The sequence below is a fragment of the Egretta garzetta genome, unplaced genomic scaffold (genome assembly GCF_000687185.1).
Source record: "Egretta garzetta isolate BGI_Z169 unplaced genomic scaffold, ASM68718v1 scaffold943, whole genome shotgun sequence".
NCBI lineage: Eukaryota > Metazoa > Chordata > Aves > Pelecaniformes > Ardeidae > Egretta > Egretta garzetta.
The window spans coordinates 442,444-458,203 of NW_009259309.1; the positions used below are offsets into that span (position 1 = coordinate 442,444).

Here is a 15,760-nt window from a genome sequence, read left to right on the forward strand (position 1 = left end):
CTACAGAATTTCACAATGGAGAGATGGACATGATGGATTGTAAGGCACGTTGACTGGTTTACACCTGCCTGGTGCCAGGAGCACCGTTTCTTCTGGCAGTGAAGCGTGTCAACCCTTCTTTGAAACACTGCTTATAAAAACAGGCATCTGATGCAGATGGCCTTTAAGAGCAGAAGCAGCCTCCCTAGCTTCAGCTCGCGCCATTTACCCCTTCCTTCCATGAACGGTTTCCTATGGCCGTTACTCGTCACCGCTTCCAGTAATACCCCCGTTGCAAAGGAGACGAAGGAGCGGAGCCGTATCCTGAGAATTGACTGTGCTTAATACACCCGCTTGGACACCTCCTCGTCGCCACTCCTTGGGCTTTGCCCTGTTGATGCGGAACAGGTCACCGCAGGTAGCAGAGCGCCCCGGCTCCGTCTGCAGACGGGAACAGAAGGATTCAGGGTTACACCCTGTTGAAAGGACCCATGAGGAGGGTTGTGGCTACGCGGTGCAGGGCCGCATGCTCTTGGGTGCCCATGCCCCAATATACCAGGCAGGTTGCAAAGAGCTGTTCTTCAGAGGTGTGTGTAAACCTGAGATGTCGTTGAGTTTGTTTCAGCATCAGTACTCTCTGTTAAAAACAAATCCTGCTGCTGCTTCTTATAAACCAGAAGATTCTTTTGGAGTTTGAAGCCTTCCTATCCACATCCTTGACTTGTGCAGACGGGAACTGAATGTTGTTCGTAAGGATGCGAGCAGTGATTTCATTTAATAACGTCAATGTAGAGAATGGTCAGAATTGTAGTGGTTAAAACGGGAATTGTCAGCTGAGGGAATAAGAACTTTTTTGGTTGTTTGCTGGTGCTTCTTTTCCCAGCTAGAAGGAAATTAGCTATCTGGTAAGAATAATGCGACCAATTCAGCTAGGTTAAAAGGGGGAGCAAAATTTATAATCAGGCTTGTCTTGCTCTGGTAAGATCATAGAATCATAGAATGTTTTGGGTTGGAAGGGACCCCTAGAGGTCATCTAGTCCAAACCCCCATGTACTTATGAATAATATATGCCGCTAGTGAGCAAAATACAGGCCAACCAGTGGTATGGACCACCAGTCAGAGATTCCTCTCTTGCCTTTTCCAGGTCACTTCAGGATGCTGTTTGCCTTAACAAATACGCTTCCGTCCTCAGGAGAGATTTTCTTCATTGTCACTTTCTATAATCTCTTTGTGCCAAGGACAGGCCAGCCTACAACGTCATTAGCGGCACCAATTCTGTGTCAGGAATCGCTTTCTAATTTTATCAGAGAGAAGACCAGGTGCAAGAAGGAATTGGGAATCAGCTTTCAGATGGGCTGAGGGCTGGTAAAGAGAAAGCAGGACTTGGAGGGCTACTGCTTACTGATTGCTGCCCTGTTTTGCTCAAAATAAGGCTGCTCTTGAGGTGGCTTCGGCTGTGTAATGCAAAGGCACTGATGTCCTTCATTCCGTAATGTTTGTTTTCATTGTGCCATTAAAGCACCCCATAGTCTCATTTATTTAGGTGCATGAGAAGCAAATTTTGCCAATTTGTCATACCTGAAAATACAGCAACCAGTGGCACCTTCTGTGGAGTTTTCCAGTGTAACATTTAAGAAGATGCTTTAATGGAAAGGATTTTTTAGGGTTTGGGAGAAGTAGGGGAGTGGGTTGGGGAAAGAAAATTAATTTCTTCTTAACATGCTGATTCTCAGTTTTTTAAACAGCTTGCATTGAGCATTACAAATTCTCTAGAGTATTTTCACAGCTGAAAGAACAAAGAGCAACTTTTGAGGGGGGGGAAAATCGCTATCAGGTGATGAAGGCTTAGTATGTTCCTATACTGTGCTGTGCTATACCATGCTATACATGTGTGAGAAATAAAAACTGATAAACTATCTTCGCAGTCATGTGAAGATGCTTTTCAGGCATAGAGGCTGTGTGTGTTACACCGCGACGCAGGATAGGGACAAACGAGCGTGTAAAATAGATTAAAGTTTGTTGTCGGCATAAGCAACAAATGGGGAAAATTGGGAGAATTGCACGTGGGCAGGAGAAACGGGTATCGGGACCGGAGCGGGTGTAGTTCTATCACCTCACCTCATCATAGGCTCCATGTGTTGGAGGAATAAATATGAAAAATCTGCATGAAGAGACTTTAAATTCTGTGCTCTGCAGAGTAAGGCTTAAATGTGAACTTACGGGAAACGGCGTAACGTGGGAGTTCATGGAACAAGCCCCTGTGCTAGCACCATTAGATGATGATGTGATAATTTGCTGTCATTTTTTGTGCTGGCCAGCCCATCTCCGAGACTGACGGTAGCATCCCAAGCAAAGCAGCCACTTCAAACAGGACACCGTCGGGAGTATAGGAATAAGAAATTAAATACAAGGCAGACTTCTGACATATTCAGGGTAAAGATGAAGGCACTGGCAGTAACCTGCAGCTTCTGAGAACTGACCTGACCGTGTCCTGTATGTTCTACAACTTCCCTGAATTGGACTGCAAAATTAAACGAGAATTTGGACAGTCAGCTCTTTGGCCAAACATTGTAATAAAGGCATGAGGTTGTGCTAAGGAACTGCCACATATTAAGATTTCCATTTTAACCTGAGAGTTGAGAAGCATGGATGTGAGAAGAGGGAGCCAGTTGTGTTCCCTCCCTTCAATGGTGAAATAAATGCCAGGCGGGGGTAGACTGGCTGCAGTTAGAACCACATACATAGTCAGTCGTTTGCAAAATGCCTTTTTCTGCATAGAAATGACTGGACCCCGATGTTCTGGACTAGCAGAAGTGCCGTGAGATCGCCGTAGCAGCGTTACATGATGTGGTGTTTGTTAGAGCTGATAGTTCTTTGCATGGTTAAATTACCTTGCATGCTTAAAATTGAACCTGAAATTTTGGGCTGAGGGGAAGGGGTGATCTCCGTATCTCGTCATCACTGGTTCTCGGCGCTCAGGTGCTGCAGGATAAAACCTGCCAGTGAATAATGATCTGCAAATTTGGATTTTGCAGATGCCTAAGGATTGTTCACTCTGTGGGCATAGTACGGACCCCTTGGACGAGCTAACATATTTAGGCTGTTAACTGATCAGGGAAGATTTTGACAGCAAACTTTTCATCATTTAAATACTTGTTTTCTTTAGGGAATATGTACAGTGAACAGAGAACTGTTGTACCCAGGCGTTAGGGCACACATCCTGCAGTGATTTGCAGTTTGCACAGCACCAGGGACTGGAGAGGAATTTCATGGAACTTTAGCTCCAAGCAGTTTGATACCAGTGGAAAAGAAAGAGCGGTGAGGAATCAGCTTGCCTTAAACTGTGCTGGGTTTCAGGCATGTGATGGCAGTTTGCTGTCATTTTTTTTTTTTTTTTTTCCCTTTTGAGCTGTAGCAGCAGACTTCTACGCCGCGCCTGAACACAATCCCTGCATGCATTCCCTCCCTCTCTGTTTCTCTTGGCTCTTGTTAAACTCCACGGCTTGTCTTGTGGGACCTTTCCAATGAGAGAGCGAGAGAGAGAGAAAGGAACACCACTGATTTCTCTACAGTGCAAATTGAGCATGAAACGGCTAACAGGGCTATGGAGGCTGATCTTAAACGCTATTCATAGGCACGTTCAGCTGAAGAAGCAGCGGCACCAGCAAGAGAGGAGAGCGAGTGAACCGAATGTGGGGAGTTTAATTTGATTTTGCTAGCCTGGAGTTCTTGCATTTCGGAGCTGATGCCTGGAAGGTTTTTTCAATTAGCTGCTGGGAAGCTACGGAGAGACCTGGAACTGTTAGGCCTTGGCTAGGGATCCCCTCCATGGAAAGAATAGATCATTGTAGCAGGGGTAAGTAGTACACAGCCTTTCAGAGATCCTCTATACGTGATATAAGATCCTTTTTGTTTACTAGCACAGTGTAAGAATAATGCTAAAATAAAAACAGCTGGAAGACGCCTTAAGGATGGCACCAAATGTTAATGTGACAATTAAGAATGAATCAGATTGCCAGTTAACAGGCAGCGTTTTCTTTGCAGAATGATCAGATGTAGTTTAAAGGGGGAGTTTATTGCATTTTTGTGTCGACTCCCTCACATTGCAGATTTTAAAGCTGAGGATAATGCAAACCGTGGCTCTTCTTCCCAAGATTAACCTGTGGCCTTTTGGAAGATTTTTTTTATACCGAGGAAGTCAGTCTTAAAGCCATATTAATGAGGTATAAGGAATTAATGGGGAGTGGGGCTGGGAACATCCCAGTAGTGGTTTCCTGCATCAGCAGAAGTGAATGGCTCTTCAGATACACATTTTTCAACTTCTAGCCTGTCTCCTACAAACTTGAGAAATGAGAGGCCGGTAAAAAAAGGAGCGTGTTGCCTTTTTACGGTGCTAGAGATGTTCCAAACTGTACTAACAATGCCTAGAACGCTTCCTTTGCTGTGAGGCTAGGGTTAGCAAAGGTTTCTTTTTAAAATGAGAAGATATTAGAGTTTATTTCCTTTTCTTTGATCTTCCATGCAGCCTTCTTTAAAAATAATCCTTAGAATATATTCTATATATTCTATTGATTTTGATATATATTCTGTTGATATTGATAAAGAGAATGCTTATTGACTCTGGACTTTTATCTGGAGAATTTTGTAAACCTTTATTATGTGTTTCTTTTTGCTGCAGACTTGTATGTATGTGAGACACAGATTTACCCAAATCTTTAATCAAGTGCAGGCACACACGATGCTCATCTTAGATGCCATGCTGACAGGAGCCATAGAAAAATATACACTAGGCAGATAAGTTTTACAAGATTGCGTGCATTGTTTCATTCATAGCCGGTGAATTATTAACTGGGCAAAATCGGCATCTGGGCTTTCTAGGAATGACTTTGTCCTCGTGCCTACCTCTGAAATTCCTGCCACGGGCAGCTTGGTGCCATTCCAAGCTCTCAGTAAGCGGCGCAAAGCATCTGCAAGACCGCTGCAAAATAATTATGAGAATTACCATGGCTCCTTCGTTTGGAAATCACTGTAAGCCACTGTAAGCTTTTCAGATGTGTCGCAACTTCTCCCTTTGTGCTGGCTCAGCTCTCCTGGTCTTTTGTGGAGGAGAGTTGGACTTAAACCACTTCCTATTTCCTGCCTATCTTTGCTCCTTGCTTTTCATATGGCCTGCTAAGCCTTTTGTCCCTTGCACCCACATTTGCATATGTGAATAAAGAGAATCCCTTTACATACTTTTTCCCCCTCTGTTAGTTGCGTCAGGCTGAGTGACACCTTTCATTTGAGGTTTTGCTTAGTGTGACAAGTAAGAGCCGGTCATACAGTACCTGCGTTACTCAAAAATCTCAGCTTAATGTTTGCCATAAATCAAAAAAACCCAGAGCATTTTTATGTTTTATTTATGTGTTTGCGTTTGGCTGAGCCGGCAGAGTGGAGTAACAGGGAGAGTTTGGACGAGCTGCTTTCAAAATACTGCACTGTTTGCATGGCAGCGCTGCTCGCCCACAAAAATCAGCAGCTGTGAGATTTAAATTAAATATTTGGAATCTATTTGTTTGACTTGGGGCTTTTTTTTCTCACACTGGTTCCTTACAACACACTTCTGTGAGTAGCCAGGTTTTCTGTTTGTGTTATTTTCTTTCTTTTTTTATCTTTCACATTCTAAAAGCTATGAATTCATAGGGAACAACTCGATATGCTCTGGAGATCTAGGGAATGAACTCCTAACAAGCACTGTGCAGCTTAAGAGTCAAATCTCCAAAGTTTGAAACAGGACGAGAAGTTCAAAGTCCTCTGCCTGGCCCAGAAATGCTGTTTGCGTGATGCACTCTAAGGCACTTTCTGTAAAGGCACTCAACTACGTGTTCAAACTCTTCTACATCAAAACCAAATCAAACTTCTCTGCTTGGGGCCTGGTTTATTGTACCTGGAGGTATCTGTGCCAGGAATTACTGCAATGTTTGTAATTATGTTTTGTCAGCAGTGTAATATTAATGGGAACCTCTACCCTGAGTCGTTTAACACATCCTTGCAATTGCTTTTATTAAGGAAATGTTTCATTTATGCGATACCGTTTTATGGGAAATGAATTTGAAAGAGATAACTTGTGTAATTCAAGATTATTTTAATACCCTTTTGCCTGCACTACATTTACTGCTTGCTTTCCTTTCCTTGGGAGCCCTGGCATCTGTACAGCAAGGCACGTGGGGGGTGCAGGCAGTGCAGTGGTCATTGCTTTCCTCCAGCAAGGTTGGCCAAGTATGCTTGGAGGGGGTGTCAGTGCTCCAGCAAAATACTGAGGCTGTGGAGCAAGACATCACCCATGTGCCTGTCAAAGTAGAATGCTCCGGTTTTCTCTGAACAAGAAAACAATCATTTAATCAACAACAAGCCATAATGGAGGCTCTGTATTTACTGGGACCAGATGCATTCGTGTCTCTGGGGCTGGGCTTACCCTACAAGCTTTCTTTGCAATGGCTGTGGTTTTGATTTCCATCGTAGGTGTGCTAGCAAAACTGTTTTTTTCCTTTGTGTTTTATCCCACAGTCTGTCTCTTGGTGGTCAGAAGGAACAGATGGAGTCAGTAACAGGTTCTGTTCATTTCTTTTCTAGTTCTTAAGCCCTGATGCATGTGTCTGTGCCGTAGAGTACGTGCCCGTTTACTCCCGTGCTTTGGGGCTGCTGGACCCTGGTTAGCCTGGTGTTGGGTCTGGCCTAGCAAGCTCTCTTGCGGAGGAGTTTGCAGAAGGAACACGTTTGCCAGCACCCATCGGTACTCTGAGATATCCTCTGGCAGTGGTTCCCCAACTGTGGCCACAGTTACTGGATGCAGGGACTTTCCATGTTGTCACCATGTGTAACTTATTACCCTGTTGTATGTCTGGCAAAAGTACAGCCACCCTGTGTCCATGGTAAACTTTTGTTTGAGAGCCACTGCTTGTTGTCACGTTTCATTGTCGTCTTCTAAAACCCCAGGGGCTGGAAGTACTTTTTCCCCATGAGAAAAGGAGAAGAAAATGAGGTCATCATGGAAGCAAAAAAAACATGCAGGAAAGAAGTCTGTGAAGCAAATCTGGTAGCAGTTCTTATTTCTCCCACATCTTCCCAAGTTTCATTACAAGTGAGATAGATCCTGCTTCAGACGAAGGAACCAGAAAATCCAGGTTTCACCCAGCTAAGGTTAAAAGCAGATGTCAGCCTAGCGGCTTCAATGTAAAAAGTTCTGACTCTAATAATGTACTGGGTCTAGTTTATCTATTATTCCTATAGCCTGGAATGCATGGAGTGAGGAATTTTCTTAACGGTCAGTTCATACAGGGCTTGAAAGACAAAAAAACCCACGCTAAATTCCAACCAGGAAAACCCACAGGTGGCAAATTCTGCTTATGGAGCGTTCCGGGATGTTATGTCCTCTTTGCCAATCATCGAGTGCCTGAGGCACTGCTCTGCATGCCGCCGCATGGAGGGGGTGTTCATTAGTTTGTTTTTAATAACATCGGGTATTTTAACTTCATGAAAACATTCTGTTTCCAGACCCTAACAAGTTGCTTTTGCCTAATGGAGTCCCTAATGGCTGCATCTAAGAAGTTTTTATGAATATTTCATTGCTTATGAGATTGACCTTCTTGCACATACAGAGGAAATAAAAGGTTGAGACCGCGTGAGAAAACATTTGCAACCTAATACAGGAAAATCTGTGGAAAGTATCTCTGATACAACTTGCTGAGATTTTATATCTGAACAAGCTTAGGCATCAAATATACTTGGCTTAAGAATTAAAACAAACAAACTCCAGCAGCATATACATAAGCTGCCTGCGTCGGCAGCTCAACGTGGAGTCAGGGATTGAAACTGAGAACTTTCCAAGTTGTGCATTTCTGACTTCAGCGAGAGTCAACTTGTGTTAAGGTTACCCCTGATTTCGTCTTCAGAGAGGCACCAACTAGATCCCACTGTGCTTCGTGTCTGAGAGCAGCGTGACAACAGCAGTCTAGCATGGATAGCATGGCATGGGGAGGACCCACCTCTCCAAAACTGCACGTGAGGTTGGAAAGGGTAGAAGTGACCAGGAATTGCTTTCCATCTCCTCTTGCTGTGTGCAACAGGAATGTGCCACGGGGCAAGTATTTTGCCTGGTTTTGCATTTATTTTGTATGGCTGGCTTAGTTGATTAATATTCCTTACCGTGCCCTATCTTTTACCATTTGTCTAATTGACCACCTTTAATACTCAGAGTGGAACTATCTTGCACCAGTCACTGCGATAAACTTGAAAATATCAGGTCTGAAGCTTCTGTATTTGCAGTGGAGTCTTCCCTGGCACGTAGTTACATGAGCACCCAGTCCCCAGGACCGTGGGTTGTTGCACCCGTGCAAATTCTTCCTGACAAGGGGATGCTTCTGGGCCTGCGTATGCACACTAGCGAGCAACATGTTGGTATTCGTCGCCAAGAAAACAAAATCATCATTCTTGGTTAGGGTAATGTAATGGAAATCAACACCCGTCAGACCGATGCTGATAACTTCAGTCAGTGCTAAAAGCTGTTGTTGAATTTCTGTCTCTGAAGCTGGCTACTCCTTGCACGTAGGTGTCTTTTTCTGCCTATCGTCTTCCTCTGCCGTGCCCGAGCAAGGGCAGTTGCCTGCTCCAAAGGCATGCCGCTAGCAAAGACCTGTGAGCAGCAGTGGGAACAGCCTTCGTAACCTTGGTCCAGCGATACATTCCGGAATCAACCTCTAAATCAGATGCCAGCTCCAGGAGTAATTAAATCTCACGAGATGCCCCTCTTCTCTGCCATCTTAAAGCGATGCCGTTGGCCAGCTCTCTGCGCGAGAGTTCAGGTGGGTGTGTATTTCAAAGGCTGCAGCAGCAAGTCACACCACAGGAGCTCTGTTTTTCCCGTGTTTTGGCCAGCATGGGTGCCCAGCGTACTCCCCCCTGTCTTTAAAGTCATCCTCGGCAATGGGTTTGGATTTGCGAAGGAGCTCAAGGAGCGTCACAGCTGTTCTCGCCTCTCTCAGAAGGACCGAGATGCGCAGCATGCGTCCATGACCTCATTGGAAGCTTATATTAAAAACAAAATAACAAAATAACCCCAAGGAGACCCGATCTTGTGCATATAAGGCACATGTGGAACTATTATTGCATCCAGTATGATTAAAGCACCTCAAGGATCCTGCTGTGTGGAGTTAGTATCTGCCCTTTTCTCTAGCTGTGCATATTTATAAACGATGGTAGGATTTATTAGTCTTGAAGGTGAAGCTCAGTTGAAGGGATGCTGACTGCTGAATAATCATGCTTCCATAGGAAAAAATTGTCTCATGTGATTTGAAAGCTTAAAATACTTCTGAAAGTAACTACAGGCAAAATACACATCCCACAACCTTTTGAATTTACTTAGTGCTTGTACTTGCATAAAATCCAGCCTTCTGAGTACACCTCAATTTGATGTCTGCTAGGAAGAGAATTTAAGCCAGCGTTTAATTTCACCTCTATCGCTAGTATCCTCCTTACGTGTTCCCGTGATGTTTTCTGTTGTACTCTGCTCAATCCATGGGGGAAAACCAGGACATCATCACGGGAACATTTTCCCTTTTTACTGCGGAGGTGCATTTAAGTTTAATTTCAGCATCCAAATACGAAGTTGAACTATGCCGTGACCCTCAGTCCCAATATTAGCAAACCTTACACGGCCAGAATTAATCTGCGTAATGCTTCTACAGGGAGGTATCATCCGCGCTTTACAAAACCGCCACGAAAATTCGGCCGCCCCGGGAGAGCCGTGCGTGCACGTCTTCACCCCGGCGCTGATTCCAGCGGAGTGCGGTCAGATCGTGGTGTTGCATTGAAGGTCTGGAGATAATGTGTAATATACCATGCTCCGCACGGTGGGGACACGTGGTTTTGTCACCCTGCGGTGAGCTTGGAGCAGTAATCTGCGTGGCGTTACGGGAGATGCATTTTCCTTTCTTGTCTTCTCGATCTCTGTCTGGGTCTTTTGCCGCTCTTGGGTAGCACTTTTGAGATTTCAAAGGGATGATTTCAAATAGCGGTGCAGAAATGGGAGTTTCGGATATAAAAATACCCTTTAAGCATTTCCTTCTTGTCTTTACTTTCATCATTACTTCAGGATATTTGGGCTTGGGTAAAGAGGCCGCTCTGTCGGAAATGTTCTTTTCCTGCTCTGAAGCCACAGTTCAGGATGAAAAGGAGAAAGCAGGAGAAGATGGGAAACTTATGCGAGAGTATAATTACTGCATTTAGCAAGATAAATCTGGGGAGAGGAAAAAAAAAGGCCAGATGAATACATTTACGCCGTCAGAGTAATAAGTTCCAAAGCGTTTCCCTGCGTAAAAAGATTTGCCAACCTAAAATTTCAAATAAAACAATAGCTTCCAATATGTCAAAAAAACGGTCTTGAAGGTGCCCCATTGCAAGACCGACTGAAGTAAGTAATGGACTCGGCTAAATGAAGGTGTGTGCAAATCACCAGGGTAATTTAGGAGATAGTGACAGTCTTGTCTGTTGGGGACTGGAGCGGAGAGAGGTGATAAAAGCTTTTCCTTATAATGAGTCTGCATCTCTGAATTTGATCAGTGTTAAGGCTTTTAATTTCTTCAGGATTTGTCCCAAGCATATTTGGGCTCTAGAAATTTTTTTCTTTTAATAAAACAGAGAAATATTTCACAGGAAAATTAGCATCGTATTTCTCACTCTTGACCGTCAGACATACTTTTCACCCGATGCACACATTCCAAAGCGATGCATAAAGGTGGCGCTTGTCCTGTGGTTTTTCCCTCGTCTGATTTGCTAAATTGTACAAACATCGTAAATCAACGAGGGGACAGACATCAAGGAGACATTAGAAGTGTGGTGGTTTAGAAAAAGCAAGGCCATTCCTAATACTGTCAGAAAAAATTATCAGATTTAACAGTGGTTTGGAAATGTAATGAGCTTTTGCTGTGGCTGAGTATGAGCGGCAGAAATTTCTGTTGCATGTGTCTGGCTGCGTTTGCCAGGGAGTTAACCTTAAATTCCATCTCGGAAAAACGTAAAAAGTTTACCAGGTTTCCTTGGAACAATGACACATCCTCTGCCAGGAACAGCATCAGCCTTTCCACTGACTTAAAACTCCTGGCGAAAGCCGCTTTGTCGGCATACTTGCCATCTCTTCTCTCCCTGAGATCCCTACAGATGATGTGTGCTGTGTTTGAGATGAAACCTGCTGAAGTTTATGCTTGCCCGTGAGGCTGATTCATCGCCGTCTGCCCCATCACATCCTGCCGTGCTGGGGAGCTCGAACCTCCCGAGGGCTCTGCCTCCTGCTGGGACCACTGAGCCCGATGCCGCCAGTCGGTTGTGCGGGGTCGCGGATGGACGGGCTGCGGCGTAAAGAGAAAGGGTTGAGTCTGCGAATGAGGCTTAAGTTCCTTACGCTTCTTAGCAAACTTCTAATAATTTTAATATTATGAAGTACTGCAGTTTCTCTTAATCCGCAGAGAGCAGCCGTATTCATTTTATGCACTTAATTACTTTGACTGGCCACGAAACACGTTTTTCAATGATGGGACCGTGCATTTGCATTACGTTATGCACAGGTAGGTGCAGCGTGTCCGTTGCTTCACAGCAGGTTTTACGGTGATAATGCATGTATTGCACTTCACATATGCAGCTCAGACCAAATGATGGGCGGGACAGTACGTTGAGGAACACCTCAGTAGATGTACCTGCTACTCAGGGTTGGGCACGGTTCTGTCGGCATAGAATCATATAGAATCATTGAATGGTTTGAGCTGGAAGGTCACCCAGCCCAACTCCCCTGCAGGAGCAGGGACACCTTGAACCACATCAGGTTGCTCACAGCCCCGTCCAACCTGGCCTGGAATGTTCCCAGGGATGGGGCCTCCACCCCCTCTCTGGGCAACCCCTGCCAGGGTTTCACCGCCCTCATTGTAAATAATTTCTTCCTTATAGCCAGTCTAAACCTGGCATCTGGGTATGACATGCCAGACATGTGTCTGATGGCTCAGGCTTGGTAACAGATATGTGTGATCGCGCTTACATTTTGCTGGAAAAGCCAGTAATTGCTCCCTGTGGCTTAATATTGTGTCGATTATGTCCTTACAGTGACACTAAATCAAACACGAGGTGTGAGTTATCAACTGCGTAGGATAGATTTGCCAAAGCTCTTGTAACCTTTTCTTTAAGTACATGCTGCTCTGCGTGCTGCCTCTCCGCCAACTACATACTCGCTCACTGAGATATGCGAGCGAGATCAAGAGTTCATGGCTTTATGAAGCAGAAGTTGAACTAAGTTAAGTTTTGTAGACAAATCAAATTTCTGCTCCGCGGACATCGCCCAGATTAGCCTTTCTTCGGGAGAGGTGGTGATGCCATCACTTGGCAAACAAGGAAATTAAAGCCAAAGCTGCCTAAATGAGCTTAGTTTGCCATCTGGGAGTCAGAGGCATGGCTAGGAGGAGCAGACACAGCCCCATTGACCTTGCAGAGCAAAGCCAGCTCTTACCTGGTGAGGATGTGGCACTTTTAGTAGCCAACAATGCTAGTCTTGGCAACAGATTTACGTAGTGCTTTTCCTTGAGATGATTTTTTTTTTAAAGTTCTGGTAGTTCATGAGAGGAGCATACATCGCATAAAAACGTATGAATCTCAAAAGTTGTGGCTTGCCTTATTTTTCTGCCCATGGTCACGCTGACAAGTGAAACAGGGCCACTTAAAAGGTGCCCCTGCTCTAATTAAAGCCCCCTCTGCTGTCGCTAGCCTTCGCTTTTTGGATCTCTGTGCGGGGAATGTGGCAGGTCCCACGCGCCTTCCTGACAGGTTCGTGGTAGGCTTGAAATTGTGGAGCTCCAGACAAACAAATGAGTCTTTAAAATGCCTGCTGCTTTGCTCCGAGCACAGATCTGCCAGAGTTTGATGCGAGGATTATTCTTGGAGGGAAAGCAGAAGGGAGCTTCCAAAGCCACTTTGGAGAGGAGAGATGAGAGTGTTTGTTTTGTTCTTGTTAACCCCTGTTCTGGAAGATAAAGGCACAGAATTGTGCTCCGTAAAACGACCGAGCTTTTGAATAACACTTCTGAACGTGCCTTACTTACCCTCCGTTTAGTTTGTTGTTTGTCTCTGCAAGAGGAATAACCAATAAATCACCCTCCGCAGGAGGCTCCAGTAATCACTGTCTTTATCTGCTAGCTTACGAGAGATGAGCTGCTTTTTCTAAGACAGTGGGAAGACCACGTGAACATTTTTAAGCTAGTCCTACCTGTGTATACGATCAGTGAGGTCTTGGCTAGCAAGCACCGCTCTTTTGGGCAAAACCATATGCAAACGAGGCGTATAGCTTAACTTTGTCTTGTGGCTTGATGCTGTGAGATCCTGATGGCTTCCTCAGCTGGCCTCCTGCTCTTGGAAGCCTTCGCTGCTCTTCGGTTGATTAGCATTGCCCATCGTTTGGCTCATAGAATCATCGAATGTTTTGGGTTGGAAGGGACCCCTTGACATCCAAGTGGAGGTGACACCAGGTGGATTTCATCTTCAAGAGCTTGCATGGTGTTTTAAGACCTTCTGCGTCCTTCTGGTTAGGTAAAGAGCAGCCTCAGCGAAAGGCCCTTCGATGTCCCCAGTTGGGTGCAATTTTAAACTGCTCTACGCTGGTAGGCAACAGTGAAGACTGAAGGTGCGATCGTGATTTCCGATACAAATCCTTTGATGGAAAATGTGCATTTGCTTGCCAGAAAGGACAAAGCAGGAGGAAGTTTTGTCAGCATAACCAGCACGAGGGGGTGGTGAGCATTTGCACACATGCTCTCTCTTCCTCTAAATACATTTGATGTTGTAAAGATATAATAAATTATGGCAATCCAAAGACTTTCTTTGATCCGAAAATCTTTTTAGTCATTTACAATCATGTATACAACCATCGGAAATGATATTCAGGAACTTAGGGCTGGTGAAGGAAGAGCGCTGAATTTGTCTGCTCTGCAACTTCCTTACAAGGGGGGAGAGAGATACCGGCAAACCACAAAGTTAAATTCACTCTTGGTTGTGGGGGTTTTTTTGGTCTTTAGCTAATTACGATTTTTTTACAGACTTAAATTTTTATGTAGGCATTTTCCAAGAGAGAAAGTGTTGTTCCAAAAGACCTTTGTGTAAAAATCCCTGGACTCTTTCTATTTTTATGCTGGCATAATTTCTGCTTAAGAAAGAAAGTGAATGATTCTTCTGGCAAGTATGGCAGGGCTTTCACCGTACAATTTAATGTCCATCATACAGGGAGGAAAGGTAGCAACGATGGCCGTGTGTGCGCAGAGAGTTCCGTGTTTGAGGGATTGTTTCGTGGGTTTCTATTCCTGGAGAAGGATCTCTTTTTCTTTTATAAAACAACATTTTGGAAGATATTTCCATTTTTTATTTTTAATTTGCTTTGTGAACAGTCTTCATTTGCTTACGATCACTTTGTAATTTCTGGGTTTTTCAAGGGCTGTCAGGCTCTGGAATGGGCTGCCCAGGGAAGGGGTCGAGTCCCTACCCCTGGGGGGATTTAACAGCCGGGCAGAGGCGGTGCTGAGGGACAGGGTTTGGGGGTGGGATGGCAGGGGTAGGGGAACGGTTGGGCTTGATGATCTTAAAGGGCTTTTCCAACCTAAATGATTCTATGATTCTGTTTTTGGAGAAGATCATTACATGTAAGCCAGTTTAAGTCTGGGATCTCAAGACCAGCGGCAGTAGCAGGACTAGTCAAGGCGCTCGGTACATGGCCAGGAATGACGTGGTTAAATCTCTGCTCTCTACCCGGAAAAAAAAGCACATCCTGATGTTGTATTTAATGACTCTGTATGTGATGAATGGTGCCATAAAACTCTCTGTTGTGGTAAATTGCTTGGCAACACTGAAATGAGGAGATATGTTTTATTATGTAATGTGCGCCTGAATGTATAAAATAAAAAAAAAATGAATAAAATTGGAGGGGGATTCACTGATACCTGATACATGAATATTTATAGAGTTATTTTCAGGGAACAATTAATTGTGCAGACATCTAAGCTAGAGGTTTAATCCCCATCTTGAACAGTTTGCCTTCCTATGATTGCTTTATTTTTGAACCATTTTTTTTTATTTTTAAACTGTCAGGTGAGATGCCAAAATCCAATGGCATTCGAGGCTCAGTGTAAGCCATGAATGCAGAATATTTTCTATCTGACAACTCCAGACAGACGAGCGCTTCCCTGATTCCCTGATACTCAGCATGTCTTGGAGCAAGTTGATGTGAATGTTGTGCGTTATTACATGCCTGGCTTAGCCCTGCTCACTGACCTGGTCTTTCTCTCTCCCTCTTTTCTCCACCCCCTCCCCTTGGTGTAGCTTTCGCTCCCGGAGGAACAGAATGAAGTAACGAGAAACGGCTGCGAATCCAAGGAACTGGTCTACCTTGTACAGATCTCCTGTCAGGTAAATGCCACGTTTTCTCCCTCCACCTCGTTTTGCAGACCGTATTGTGTTGTGTTTGGCAACACAGCCTCGTAGTATTTTGATCCAACACTTCCCTACGGCGTGTGTGGGTTTTTTTTCCCCCCTTCTCCACTAGCGCAGTCCTCAAAAAGGATGCTGTCTGTGGTCCTGCGACCAGCTAATTTTAGGAAAAGGAGCATGGAGGACAGAAAAGGGAATCTGTTAAGCAAATAACCCTCGCTACAGTTCGTGCACAGCCATTAGCCTGGAGACATGGGCGAGCGTGCTTAGACCGTGCCTACGTATGCCTGTCAGC

The 15,760-nt window shown here is 44.7% G+C and overlaps 1 protein-coding gene across 1 annotated transcript in view; it reads left to right on the forward strand.

Annotated features, from left to right (window-relative positions):
• Nucleotides 1-15,444, forward strand: part of LOC104123960 (rho GTPase-activating protein 32) — a gene marked incomplete at its 3' end in the record, with an annotated part of 71,895 nt that extends 56,451 nt beyond the window's left edge. Inside the window, exon 5 of the mRNA XM_035891838.1 lies at nucleotides 15,358-15,444. Coding sequence (XP_035747731.1) covers nucleotides 15,358-15,444 — 87 coding nt within the window. The remainder of the gene's footprint in view (nucleotides 1-15,357) is intronic.
• Nucleotides 15,445-15,760: the final 316 nt, after the last annotated feature.